This window comes from Motacilla alba, chromosome 1, assembly GCF_015832195.1.
Source record: "Motacilla alba alba isolate MOTALB_02 chromosome 1, Motacilla_alba_V1.0_pri, whole genome shotgun sequence".
In the NCBI taxonomy this organism is placed as follows: domain Eukaryota; kingdom Metazoa; phylum Chordata; class Aves; order Passeriformes; family Motacillidae; genus Motacilla; species Motacilla alba.
This window is the reverse complement of record NC_052016.1, coordinates 86,174,474-86,188,801: the sequence shown is the minus strand read 5'-3', so window position 1 is coordinate 86,188,801 and position 14,328 is coordinate 86,174,474. Positions and strand designations below refer to the sequence as shown.

The 14,328-nt window shown below is 38.6% G+C and overlaps 1 protein-coding gene across 7 annotated transcripts in view; it reads left to right on the top strand.

The window, feature by feature from the left end:
• The window catches only part of NALCN (sodium leak channel, non-selective), a 238,764-nt gene extending 225,249 nt beyond the window's left edge, over window positions 1-13,515 (top strand). For all 7 annotated transcript variants that reach the window (XM_038129675.1, XM_038129695.1, XM_038129686.1 and 4 more), the window contains 9 exons: window positions 1,685-1,833; window positions 2,534-2,627; window positions 3,462-3,594; window positions 4,109-4,224; window positions 6,510-6,667; window positions 7,306-7,456; window positions 9,105-9,254; window positions 9,895-10,012; window positions 11,292-13,515. In XM_038129675.1, coding sequence (XP_037985603.1) covers window positions 1,685-1,833; window positions 2,534-2,627; window positions 3,462-3,594; window positions 4,109-4,224; window positions 6,510-6,667; window positions 7,306-7,456; window positions 9,105-9,254; window positions 9,895-10,012; window positions 11,292-11,485 — 1,263 coding nt within the window. In that variant the 3' untranslated portion in view covers window positions 11,486-13,515. The remainder of the gene's footprint in view (window positions 1-1,684; window positions 1,834-2,533; window positions 2,628-3,461; window positions 3,595-4,108; window positions 4,225-6,509; window positions 6,668-7,305; window positions 7,457-9,104; window positions 9,255-9,894; window positions 10,013-11,291) is intronic.
• Window positions 13,516-14,328: the final 813 nt, after the last annotated feature.

Below are 14,328 nucleotides of genomic sequence, written 5' to 3'. Positions count from 1 at the left end.
TTGTCACAATAAAGGATTTATATTCAATTTAAAAACAATTTTGGGCCAAGGTGTTCTTCTGGAAACACTGGGATGGTGACAAAGCAAGTCACTTCTCAAGTTTACCTTTCTTTCATGTTTGGATTTCTACTGGTATAATTGAGAGTAGACTGGCAGAATAAGCATAAGCAGAGAACAAACACATTTATTTAACAAGTGGTGACACTGCATTCCCTTGTTGTAGAACTTCTTAGACTATCCAAATATTTTCTATGAAGTCTGACATATTAAAGTAAATGTGATGAGAAAACTGCTGTACCAAGTTGCCAGGGTTAAGAACAGTAAGTCAAAGGGTTTTTTCAGTAAAGATAAAAAGTTTTCTTTAAATCAGACTACACAGAGCCTGTTGAGCCTTGGAAGTCAAATGAAAAATCCTTGCTTCTCCTATGCAGCCAGACCAAGTGTTGCCTTCAAATCTTTCTGATCGCTTCTAAAGTTTTTTTTAAGCTTTTAACCTAGTCATTTGTACTTCCATATTACCAGCTGTATCAGTTTCACTAATTCACCTGTCCTGATGTGATGACTAAAGGTCAGCAGGAATTTGGCATGATTATAAAGAAAAACAACAACCTCAGTCCCATTACAGGGAATATTTTATCATATCCAAAGTATTTAAAGCTGTTAGGACAATCTAGGGTAATAAATTTATCAAGAGTAAAATGTAAAGTATACATGCATGGAAAAGTAATACCTATTATCAAGGCACACAACCTATGAAGTTTTCAAAATTATGCTCTCATTTTGTGTTCTTTGGCCAACTTCACAGAATCATACACTCACAGAGAGGTTTGGGTTGGAAGAGGCCCTAAAGATCATCTCATTCCACCCCCCCTACCATGGGCAGAGTCACCTGCTACTAGACCAAGTTACTCAAAATCCCATTCAACCTGTCCTTGAACACTTCCAGGAATGGAGCGTTCACAGCTTGTTTGGGCAACTTGTTCCAATGTCTCACCACCGTCACAATTAATTTCTTCCCAATTCCAAATCTAAACCTCACCTCTTTCAGCTTAAAGCCACTTACTCTTGTTCTGTCACTACATGCTGTTGTAACAAGTCCCTCTCCAGGTCTCTTGTCACCCCCACTAAGGTACTGGAAGGATTCTGGAAGGTGTCCCTGGTCTTTCACAAACTCCCATGAGAAATTACTGGCTTAAAGAAGCTGTACTGATCTTAAGGAAATCTCCTTCTCTATACATGAAAGTATTCCTTTAGGTAGGCAGCAGCATCTGTGGTTTCTGTTGAACAGTTAGGATCGTTTTAAGATAAGCCCAAAGTAGTTTACTGCAGCACTGTTCATGCAATGCCAATGCTGATGCTTCAGGAGAATACTGATCCTAGGATATTATAGTTAAGCTTATGCTGTACCATCACTGTAATATCCTACACTCTATTATCCTATGTATACTTTTTGAGGAGCAACATCTTGACCTTGTTAATGAGGAAGATATGCTGATGTCTGTAACAAGTAAAAAGCACACACAGTTCAAATGACATTCATAATGTACCATTTTGCTGAGCTCATCCATTAATGAATGTGTCTAAAGGATTTGTTGTCAAAATGGCAAGTGCAAGAACTCACGTTTATGTTTTGTCTTTGCTTTCCTGAATGCTGTCATGGATTGCTTTTTCTCTGTCTTTCCAGGTAACACTGAAAATGCTTCTCCTGACTGTGGTTGTCAGCATGTACAAGAGTTTCTTCATCATAGTGGGCATGTTCTTACTGCTTCTTTGTTATGCTTTTGCTGGAGTGGTGTTATTTGGTACAGTGAAATATGGAGAGAACATTAACAGGTACAGTATGGAGTTCCCACCTCACAAGGAAGTTCTTTAAACAGCCTGAAGAAATTGCATTCTGCTAGAGAAGTTTATCTGTGGTAAAAACCAGACAGATCTGCAGATCTGGCTGAAGAGCTCTAAACAGAATTTCTGATAGGAGACACTGAGCCATCTTTCCAGTCCTTGTGTATTGGACAAATGACGCCTGATCCAACCCAGAGCAGACTGAGAGCTGTTCTTCGTTATGCCAGCTGAAATATGATCAAAGCAGTACTGTGCAAGCCCACAAGATGCTGAAACACACTGTACCTACTGCATCTTACTGGCATCACCAGGAACAGGATCCATATAGTAGGCTGATACAGAAAGGAGGCAGTTCTTTGAACTGACTGTTGGCTGGAGATTTCCCAGTCATCATCAGGCTTACGAAAGAAAATGGAGACAGGAAATGGGATCTGGCCTTGAGTTTTCTTTAGTTCTCTGATAAAATGAGCTAAAATACTCAGACCTCTTCTGAGCTGGAGTTCAGTTATTGTATCTTAAGTCATTGAATAAATAATTCAATGGGCTCATTCAAATAATACTGTAATTATTTTTGGTTTAAAATAGAAGAACAGTAGAAAATGGAAACATTTTTTTCTTGCCAACATTTTAATTCTGGGGAGTAAAATGATCTCTCACTCTCAATCTTTCTCTCTCTCTGTCTTTAAAACAGGCATGCAAATTTTTCATCAGCTGGCAAGGCTATTACTGTACTCTTCAGAATAGTTACTGGAGAAGACTGGAACAAAATTATGCATGACTGCATGGTAATTACAATATTGCCAGAGATAAGTAGACAAGAAATGAGAGATACCCTTCCATCTCAAACTGTTTTCAGTATCTTAACTTTGTACAAGGAATTCTGGGCTTGGCTTTATCTCTTCAAGAAAATAATGTTCAATAAACTTCAGAACATGATGCACAAATTGCAGTTCCTGTCTCATACTCACAGTATAGTATTTCATAGAGCTAGGCCATTAGATGATTTAAGACCAAAAATAAACAGATGGTTTCAAAATCAGAAATGCAGTAAGTCACTTTTTCACTATTATCTCTGCTTTGACTGAGGCAAGGTGTCTTTTCAGATTTACCTTGTCTTTGATTCCTGTGCTTTGGCTTATTCTATGTGAATGATAGTCTTGATGACCTCAAAATTCCTCCTTGAATCATTATATTTTGCCCAAATAAATTTTTGTCCGTCCTTTCCATTGCAAGGAAGATCATATGCCTCTCCTTTTTAAAATTAATGAGCAGGGAAGAAATGTTTTGAAAATCACTGTGCTTCAAAGCACCAGCTTGTTCCTGTACAGTGGCATAATGCCCTCTGTGTGGTAGTAGGATCTATGCCTCAGCCTTTTTTGTCATACCTCTCTCTCTTTCCTGGTTTCTGTCTACTAAAGGAGGAAAAGCAACCTGCCTACAATAATACTCACAGTATCATTTCCTAATTGGGAAGCCTTCAAGAAATAATAGTCTTAAATATTATATTTATTATGATAAAACATTAGTAGTAGTAGTAGTAGCAGTAGTGGTGATAGTAGTAGTATTGTTATTCTAATTATAATTGTTATTATTTTACTTTGTTTTCATTTGTTTTGAAGGTTCAGCCTCCATTTTGTACACCAGATAACAGCACCTACTGGAAAACAGACTGTGGAAATTACGCTGGTGCTCTTATGTATTTCTGTTCTTTCTATGTCATCATTGCATACATCATGCTAAATTTGCTTGTTGGTAAGTGAAAATACACAATAATAACAACAAGGTACATCTTGGCATGTAGTATGTTAGATGTGATTCTGTTGTGCTCTTCAGGTATGAGGCTACCTTGTGCCTTCAATGTTACCTTGCATGCATATAATGATTTTGATACTTCTTTGGCATGGGACTGCTACATCTCAGGAAGTTTGGGAATGAAAGCTCTTGGAACAAAGAGATATTTTCTATTTGTAGAGTAGAGTTGCCCTACAGAACACTATTTTTCTAAGCTTTTATTTCCTCAGTTAACCTTTGTTCTAACATCATTGGAATTCACTTAACTGATTTTAGGTGTTAGATTAGGCATCTCACCAGCATTTAAGATACAGCTTTTAAATAGCACGGTGAATGTTGGTGTGGCAAGACAGTATTCAAAATCTTTGTCTTAGCATACAGGCACTTTTTAATGTGGAATTTGCACAACAGAATTAGATGTTACAATGTAACTACAGGCATTCTTTAAGGGGTATTTTGTTCTTGTGGGTTTCAGCTATCATTGTGGAGAATTTCTCATTGTTTTACTCAACTGAAGAAGATCAGCTTTTAAGTTACAATGATCTAAGGCATTTTCAAATTATATGGAACATGGTTGATGACAAAAGAGAGGTAAGAAATAATAGCTTCTTGATAATAAGCACAGAGATACAGTAAATTTCCAGTTTTTCTTGAAAAGGAATATGAGGGGGGGAAAGTGTGTTGACAAAATTCTCTGACCAGTTGCAACAGTAAATTTGAGATGTGAGCATGATCTAACGTTGTTCATGGCCCTTCAAATACTAAGCTGTATTCTGTGAAGTGCTTACAATAGCAGATTTACAGACAAATGTACCTATTTATAGGATCAATATAATTGCATCTTTCCTCCCAGCTCCCTCAGAGTTGTTCCCTTGGAAGTGTACAGATTCATACCCATTTTTTGTGTCTGATCTTCAGAAAATCTTTGCTGAGATTTCAGCACTGCAAAAGTCTTATGGAAAGGCTAATCAAGTATGGGCTGGGTGAGATGAAGTGGACTGAAAACTGTCTGCATAGGCAGGCTCAGAGGGTGAGAGTCAGCAGGACAGGTTCTAGTTGGAGGCCAGGAACTCATTGTGTGCCCCAGGGGTCAATAATATCTCCAGTCCTGTTCAATATCCTCATTAATGACATGGACAGAGTGGCAGAAGGCACCCCCAGCACATTTCTAATGCATTACACCAAGTTGGGCAGAGTGGCTGAAATGCCACAGAGTCGTGCTGCCATCCAGAGGGACCCTCACAAGGCTGGAGAATGGGCTCAAAAGCCTCATGAAGTTCAGCAAGGAAAACTGAAAAGTCTTGCACCTGGAGAAGAATAAAGCAAGGCCCAGTATGTGCTGAGGCCACCCAGCTGGAAAGTAGCTTGGCAGTAAAAGACCTGAGGGCCCCAGTGGACACAAAGTTGAACATGAGCCACCATTGACATTGTAGAAAAGAGAGCAAATGGTATCCGGGGCTGCATTAGACAAAGTATTGCCAGCGGGCCAAGGCAGAGAGGGTCCTTCTGCTCTGCTCAGCACTGGTGAGGCCGCAGCTGGAACCCTGGTTTGGTTCTGGGCTCTTCTGTACACAGACACACAGGCATACTGTAGAGTCCAGCAAAGGGACACAAAGATGATGAAGAGACTGGAGCAGTCTCCTGAGAGGAAAGGCTGAGAAAACTGGTACTATTCAGCCTGGAGAAGGCTCAGAGGAATCCCATCAGTGTATAAATACCTGCAGAGAGGGTGCAAAGAGGACAGAGCCAGACTCTGTTTAGTGATGCCCAGTGACAGGGCTGGAGGCAACAGGCACAACCTGAAACACAGGAGCTGCCTCTGAACGTCAGGGAACTGTTTGTCACTGTGGTGATGAGTGGGCACTGGCACAGGTTTTCCCAGGGAGTTTGTGGAGTCTCCATCCTTGGAGATATTCAAAAGCCATCTGGACCTGATCCTGGGAAACTGACTTTAGGAGACCCTGATTAATCAGAGGGGTGAGACAAGGTAAGGTCCAGAGTTTCCTTCCAACCTCAACCATTCTGTGATTCTGAAATGAGAATAACATCTGGGAGACTGAGCTGCTCAGATGCCCACACAAATTAAATCATCATCTGAATGATTCATGACATCACTGAGATTTGAATGCAATCAACATTATGGTGAAAGTAGTTAGCTGTCTGTAGTTGGCCCATGGCTGTGCTGGAGAGGGAAGCTGCAGTCTGTACTCATGAGGGTAGAAAGTTCTGAGTCCGAGAACTGACATAATCTCTCTGATATGGGACACCTTACAGCAAAAATAGTTCTGAGGAGGCTCATTTAGCAGAACAAAAGATATTTGAAAATTGTGAGTACCACAGTTTCAGAGAGAAGTACGCTCAGTCTTAGTTTTGTAACAACAGATAGAAGTTGTTGTCATCAAAAGTACAGGATGTGATGCCTCTTAGAGCAGATAACCTTTAAAAAGCCAGTAAACTCTCAACATCCTCCTGCTTATTCAGAGATGCACAGAGAAGGGCACAGGTTTACAACAAATTATAGATATGGCCATGAGTGTTTAAACTATAGTTTAATTTCCATTTTACAAAGTTAGTTCTTTGGGAATATGATTATAATTACAGATTAATGCAAATGGGGAAAGTAAATCCCCAAGCAATTTTGAAAAATTATGGCAAAATGAACAGTGTAGATTGTCATTGTATATGAGTCAAATAACCACAAAGACTTCTGTGAATTTGCTGAGAGCTGGCTGAATGTGCACATTTTTCAGTAATGTATTCGCAGTGACTTAAATATGCTAGGAGAAATAGTTTTTCTTTCAGTGATCAAGTTGAATGTCTGAGTTGGTTGTTAGATCACAGTAATAATTTACCATCAATGATGCAATTTAACACAGGGTGTAATCCCTACATTCCGAGTGAAATTCCTGCTGAGGCTTCTGCGAGGCAGGCTGGAGGTGGATCTCGACAAGGACAAGCTGCTGTTCAAGCACATGTGCTATGAAATGGAGCGGCTCCACAATGGTGGTGATGTCACTTTTCATGACGTCCTCAGGTACATATTTTTAGAACAGATATAACAGCCTGTGTTTCTTTCCAGGTTAACAGGCAGTCATTAGGCTCAGGAGAAGGCAAGACTGGTAGCCACAGGGGCGCTGTAATTTTAAATGTTTTACAAAAATTAGATTTCCCTTTTTTTCCCTACAAAAATATTAGTGACGGCAAACACAGGTCCTAGGGAATCAGTTCTAAGTAATTTTAACATTTTAATTGCAGGAGGTTTTTCACAAACTACAGTCACATGCTCCTCTTGTATCCCAATTAATGAAATGTACCTTCAAGTGAAGCAACGTGACAGTGATCCTGACTAGAAATAAAATATAAATGGGAACATTATCCAAGCATAAATACTTGGGGGGGGGGGGGAACCCAAACCTCCACAAATGCCCTAATTGCTTACAGTTCAGCTGTTCACCTGTATTGGATAGCTGGATGTAGGTGATAAGGTCTTTGTTCTGAGCACAGTAAGTCTCTTCTAGAATCATCTCAGCAATTTTTTTAGCTTTGAATGTGAATTTACTGTGCACACCTGAATTATGTATTTTCACACTAAGGTTTTAAGTATGAGCTTTGATTCTCTAAAAAATGCAAAGACACCAGAATTTAAAAATAAATAAGTTGTGTTTCTTCTAGCATGCTTTCATATAGGTCTGTTGATATCAGAAAAAGTCTTCAACTGGAAGAGCTGCTTGCCAGGGAGCAACTGGAATATACCATAGAAGAAGAGGTGGCCAAACAGACCATACGAATGTGGCTGAAAAAGTGCTTAAAGCGAATCAGAGCAGTAAGTCAAGCTAAAGCAGTATCTAAAAGGTTGCATCAATTGAGCTGCTCAACAATGCTGGAATCTGTGTCCCTTTGCTTCATTTACTTTGATTCATGATAATACTTATTTGAAGGATGTAGCGGTTGCTAACTGAGCAAAAAAAAAAGTTTGTTACAGCTCTACAAAAATAGAGCTGTTTGTTACAGCTCTACAGTGCTACAAAAATAAGCATCTTTTGAAGGCAAAAACCGTCTTCCTGCCCAAACTTTATCTGTCTTTTCAATACAACAGGAAGGTACATATGCAGAGACCAAAGGCAAAGAAAGAAAGAAAAAAAATAATTTAATTAGATGGAACCTCATAGGCCTAATCCTTCCTCACATAATGTAATTGTATAATTTCCTTGCCTCTGCTGGCCAATGAGAAACATGTAGATGACTCTCCAGATGGAGCCTGGATAGATAAATCATTTGAGTAAAAAACATAAATCATTTGAGTGAGCCACTACAGTTACTGTGTGTGCAAATGAGCAAGGTGTCTACATGGAAAGCAGGTGTATGGACCAAGTCACAACCTGGTTACATTAATGACCAATTTTTCAGTTACTATGAGTCTGACTCCAGATTTTGACACATATATTTTTTGTTTTTATAAAAAATTACTTCCTGTGATAGGAGATTTTCCATAGTGATTTATCATCATGGAATCTGTCTTCTGTTTGTAAATTTATACAAATACTTAGCTGGATATTTTGAATATGATGTACATTCAGCTGAAACATCAGTGTTCAATGATACATAGTTTCATTTTGATTTCATCTCTGTGATAATAATGGCAGTAAATTTAATCTCAGCTCTCAGTTCTGGGTTTGTTCAACTCTGTTGTTCATTTCATTATGATATTGAACTACACTATGATAAAGTAAATATGCTATTCATTTCACTCTAATAATATGGTTCAGATCATTTCACATTCTATGAACCTTTTATAAACTGAATGTAATTACGGAAGTTAAGATATATTTTGAAATTCTCTTGTTATTCTCTAAGTCTCCCTAGAGGGATCGTGTGAAAACTGCCCAGGAAAGTGAAACCCTTCCTAAGTGCTGTTCATTTTAATTTAAAAGAAAATTAGATAGTAAAATCGTTACGGTAGTAGGTTTGTTCTTCTATTTGTACTGTAAATCTATACTTAGTTCCAAGGTTTTCACTACTATTTTATTCAGTTTTATTGACAGACCACTCCAAAGTCATGAAAGAAATCAGAATTTTTTCATTGCCTTCATGTAATTCTCTATGAATCTATGCAATTCCCTGTGAATATCAATTTCCTTGTTTCTTTTTCTTTGCAAGAACTTTTAAATGATAAATTCAAATCTTTGTATGTGTTTAAACTCTAGGTTTAAACCAACGATTGAGCAATGATCCTTCTACTTAATGTAGTTCATGAATTTCATCCTCTATTCCCTAAAGGTTAGAAATATGCTAGAATTCACTTTATTTAAATAGCAACATCTAATATATGGATCGTTATTGATGCACCTGGAATCCACAGCTGGTGCTCACTGTTGAGTTAAATATTTGGAATACTTTTTTTAAAATATCGAACACATTGGTGTGACAGAGCAATGAGAACATTTTTTTCATCACATACTGTACCTTGATAGAAACAGCAGCAGTCGTGCAGCATTATCCACAGTCTACGAGAGAGCCAACAGCAGGAGTTGAGCCGATTTCTGAATCCTCCCAGCATTGAGACAACACAGCCAAGTGAAGATATGAATGCTCTTAATCAAGATAACAGTGCACAGCCAGAGGTATGTTATCCAGAAAACTATCAGCTACTCATAACAAATTCAGAAAACTTCCATGTTTCGTATTTGTTCTTTTTTAAACATTATCTTAACTGAAAAAAAATTATAAAATAAAATTATAAAAACCTTGTTTTGCTTTAGTCTTTGCCATCAGATGCAAAGGCAAGATGCTCTAAGGCAGAAATTCCCCAACATATTTAGCTGTCTTGCCATCACCATAAAGGACAAACTCAGCTGTATGACTCTGTCAGCCCCAGCTTTCAGCTCTTGCATGAGCTGTGTGCTGGCTTGGAGATGTGAAGCTTTCCCGTTCAGGCATTCTGAAGTGGGGCTTATACTGAGAGGGAGAACACTGGCCATGCTGGGACCTCTGAGCAGGATAGGAAATACAGAAGGTACAACATAAGGGCTTTCCACAATGGTTGTTGTAGGCTGAGAATAATTTAATACCCTTCATTAGGATGAATGGCATTGAGAGCCCACATGACCTTTCTGCTTTTGTCTGTTAGTAGCAGTTTTCTGGGGTATAAAAGAGCAGAAAGCATGCTGCCCTTTGTTTGTATTCATGGATAAAGCTTGAAAGGTATCCCTTCCTCAGGTTACCTAGAGGAGCTATGACTGAGATTCTTTTTTCTCTGTTCAGACAAGTAGCCAGCAGCAGCTCCTTAGCCCGACACTGTCTGACAGAGGTGGCTATAGACAAGACACTGGAGATGCTGGGAAACCTCAGAGGAAATTTGGACAATGGCGCTTGCCTTCAGGTAGGTGAAAAAGGTTTATCAGTAAAGTCCCCACATGCAAAATTGCTGTTGTGGAATAACAAGGCCAAGAAAGGCTTCATGATTCACAATTCTCCCTCCTGGCTGCTGCTTGCACCCACATCGGGGCTTTCCTCTCCTCATGCCTGTTGGAATAAAGCAGTTTCTTCCTTTATTCACAATTCAGAAAGTTTGGAAGATGGGCTCAAGTATTGCCCTGTGCAGGTGGTTACATTTTTTACTTTTCATACATTTGCTCAGGACCTTTTGCATCAGTCAGTCCTATTCTGAATCAGAGTGCTGCCCTCAAAGGCTGCCAGTGTTCAGACCTTAATCATATCTAAGTGGAAGCAGGAGGTACAGTAATGCTGTTCTGTTGACTACCATTGACCCTATTTTTGTTGCCAGTGTACTTGTCCAAGAAACAGGATAGTTTAATAGAAAGCTTTCAATCCGTGATTTCCATTTAAATATCACTGACTAGCAAAGATCAACATTTTGTTGGAAAAGAGAGAAAGAGTGAGAGGAAGCATGCTAAAGAGGAGTCATACTCCTGTAGTCAACTGCACAGGTTTTTTTAAGTGAGAAATCTTGAAAGAATGAATAGCCCAGGATTTCCTTTCTTAGCACTGATCTTGTCTGTGTAAGAACATTCCTCAGTGGATGGTCCTAAAAAAGAGGGTCATTTCCATGCACAACACAGCTGTATTATAAGTAATCTGCCTCCAGCAGAGCAAGGACAGGTATTTAAGATCATGAATAGCACAATTAAGGTCAGTCATGGGGCTTATATACTTAGACATGTGGTTTAGTGCCATACCAGCAACTTGTACCTGTTTCAACCCCTAGGCCATTGTAAAGTATCACTTTCTAGATGTAGCTGCCAATCCTAAAAGCACATCCCCAGCCCCATCCCCCCTTCCTCACATTTACTACTTCCACTGTTTCGCCAGCAGGTTAGCTCATGTAAGTACTGCCTAAATCATTTAGGTTGCAATTAGCTGGATAAGAAGAGATCTTTTGCATCAGTTATCCCAGCAGAAGGAAATGAGGCACTGCTCAGTTAAACTGCTCTGCCAGCAGATTAGTGGGATCAGTGTGAACATCTGGGAAAACAAACAAACAAACAAATTAGAACAAAGCCCTACCTTTTCTGAACTAAATCAGTTTAAAGGTGCCCTAGTCTAGCTAGTTCTCTATACCTGAATTCTAAGCAAAAAATGTTCAAGAAGCAGATCTACTCTAATACAGAACTTCCTGAACTTTCTGTTTAATTTCCTAGCCCCCAAACCAATAAGCCATTCAGTGTCTTCAGTCAACCTCCGTTTTGGTGGACGTTCAACCATGAAATCTGTTGCATGCAAAATGAATCCCATGTCTGATGCTGCTTCCTGTGGATCAGAAGTCAAGAAATGGTGGACCAGACAATTAACTGTGGAGAGTGATGAGAGTGGAGAGGACCTTCTTGATATCTGAGAAGCATTAAAGTCATTTCCGTCACAATCTAATTTTCTATGCTTAGAATTAAAGATGCTGTGATGTATGATTTCTTTAAAATCAATGTCATAAATTTTCTCTTATGCTTATCCTCCTGCCATATGAAGTGTAGCCCACACTTCTGTGTTAGGATTGACTTCTGTAGGTACTAACTGTACTCTAAGAAACTTGTATACTATAGCAGTACTAACAAAGCCAGAAAGACTATATTGCCTTTAGCAGACAGAACATTGAAAGGTGCCACGTGTTCTGTAAAATCATAGTGAAAATTTGATATACACACCTCTGTGTTTTCCTTCAACCTTTACCATACTTTAAAGTGGCAGCACTTTACAATACAGGGGTAATGTATTTCTTCTCATTGCTTTCCTTACTTAGTAACATTTCTTTAGAAAAATTTTATTATTCACAAATGACCTGAAGAGGTCAGCACTGACTTCATGTTCAAGGGAAGTATTTTTACTAAGTATGGATACTGAATTACAATACTAAGCTTTCACTGGACCTTTTTTAAAATATGCAAGATACAGGATTACTCATTTTAAAATTAGAAGGTGAAGGATTGGCTTTTAAAATGTAAATATCTTTGAGGTTTGGTTAATTATGCAAAGAGCTTGATTTTCATAGAGAAAATGGGGGGGAAGAAAAAAAATACATGAAAAACTGTGCATTTAAGCATCCAGCAGAACACTTTCACATGAAAAACATGGGTTTATGCTTCATTTTCAGCATATACTGGTTACATATATGTGTGGTGTCATTATTCTTCTTTTAATTGGGTCCCATTTTTCTTGTGTACTCCTAAGGTTTTCTTCTTGTCTGTGATAAAAATTAGCATGTTGGGTATTCTGATTACAAAGTAATATTGTATGTCTTTGAAAATACGTTCAGTTTTGACTGCATAGGTAGAATTTTACTTACCCATGTTACTGCTCATGCTACAGGCCTGCAAAGGTAAGGCATGGCATTGTGCTGTGGCTGAGTACCTTTGTCCCTTTTATCCCAGCACATCATTTTTGACATGTTGGCCTTCACTTGTTTTGCGAGCCACCAATAGCGCTACATTATCGCCAGTGAAAAAGCAGCTATCGCTTTCATGAAAGCTTTTCCAGTGAAAGGCCAATGCTATACGGATACGGATGTGGAGAAGGAGAGCCACAAAACACAACCATGTTTGCTAGTTTCAGAATGTAAGGCTGTCAAAAAAGGTGGGGTAAAATTGTGCCCTTCCCTCAGGGAAGAACTAAGAGGTTGCAGATTTTGTTGCTTGGCCCCTGACTAGGTTTTACAGCGTAGCTGGGACCTTTCTGTTACCATTGTTTCCTATGGAAATGATAGTTTGCTCTAACATGGCCTGATGTGAGATCTTGTAAGAGGCTCACAGTTTATCTACATCATCACTTCAAAAATATATCCTTTCAAAAGCAGAAAAAAGCCAGTGTTTTGCAATTTTTTCTGGCCAAGATATTAATCAAAAATGGCCAGAATACGACAGTGAAAACACACAGATGCCTTCACCAAAAATGCAAAATTAGTTTTGACTGTGAAATACAGCTTTCTTGGCATCTGTCAATGTTTTTTCCCAGTGTATGGTTGAACATTGTTTAGATTTTTTTTCTAAAATAATGATATTGAACTCATCTGTATTTTGTGGAGGATTTATGTGTTTTGGGGTATATTTAAGTTTAAATATAGTCAACTGTAACTCTATAGTAAAAGAATATGTGCATTCTCTTGTTTACCAGATCATGAACCATCAACAAAACTTCATATGCAAATCCATTACTTTGTTCTGTTTTGTGCTTGTTTAAGTTGAGCTTTTGTATATATAACAAAAAGACAAATATTGGATTTATAAAAGAGAGTATCTCTGACAGTTCAATAATACATTGAACTGCAGATCATTCTTGCTGCAAGCCTTCTTTTTAAAAACTATGGCAAACATTTTTTTCTTGCCTTACAGTACACTGTCAATAAAAGTGAGTTGCTTTAAGCAATATTCCTCCCTCTGGTTTTCATTGTAAATGCATTGGCTGTATGTGGCTCATCCATGAGAATGCTGCATAGTAACAATCTCTGTGGTCTGTACAGGATTATGTAGAGGTGCTTTCAAACTCTTGCAATTGAGGGTCTTTGGTTTTTTCACTCCAGCAACTGACCTCATCAGTACTGCCACAAGGGGTCTCAGTCAAGAGATGGCACTAAAGAGGACTGTTCATTATTTATTTTTATTTAACCCACTCTTCTTTGCTTCAGAGCCTGGATACGCGTGCGCGTGTGTATGTGTGCACCGTTTTACTTTTGCAAATGTAGGAAGTGGAATGAAGTTACAAAGATATGAAAATAATATATACACATGCACACAAGCCACCAGTTAAAGGTAAAAAACCTCCCTTGTACAGCACTGCCAACGTAACTAAAGAGGGTCCTACTCTGCAGCAGAGAAACCAATGCACATTTGCACATGAAGGTGAAAAGCAGAGAGGAGAGTTGAAGAATGACTGGAGTTCAAAGAGATTGCACCAACAATGGAGAGACACAAAAAGGAAACAGTGTGTCAGGAAGTCAGAGAGTCCAGACAGCCTTAGAGAAAAGCCTTAGGAATAGGTCCTAAGCAAAGGTAAACAAAAAATTGCTCAGGGAATATTACTACCTGCAGAGTCACCCTATACAAATGAAAAAAGGAAGTTGTTTAGGCTTCTTTTCATCCACTAAGAAAGATCTGTTTCATAGGAAGCAAGTTATAAAAGTGTTCATGGTTTTGTTGGACAAAAAGAATAGTGCATATTGTTGTCAGTGCTTAAATAAAAACCTGTTTGTGG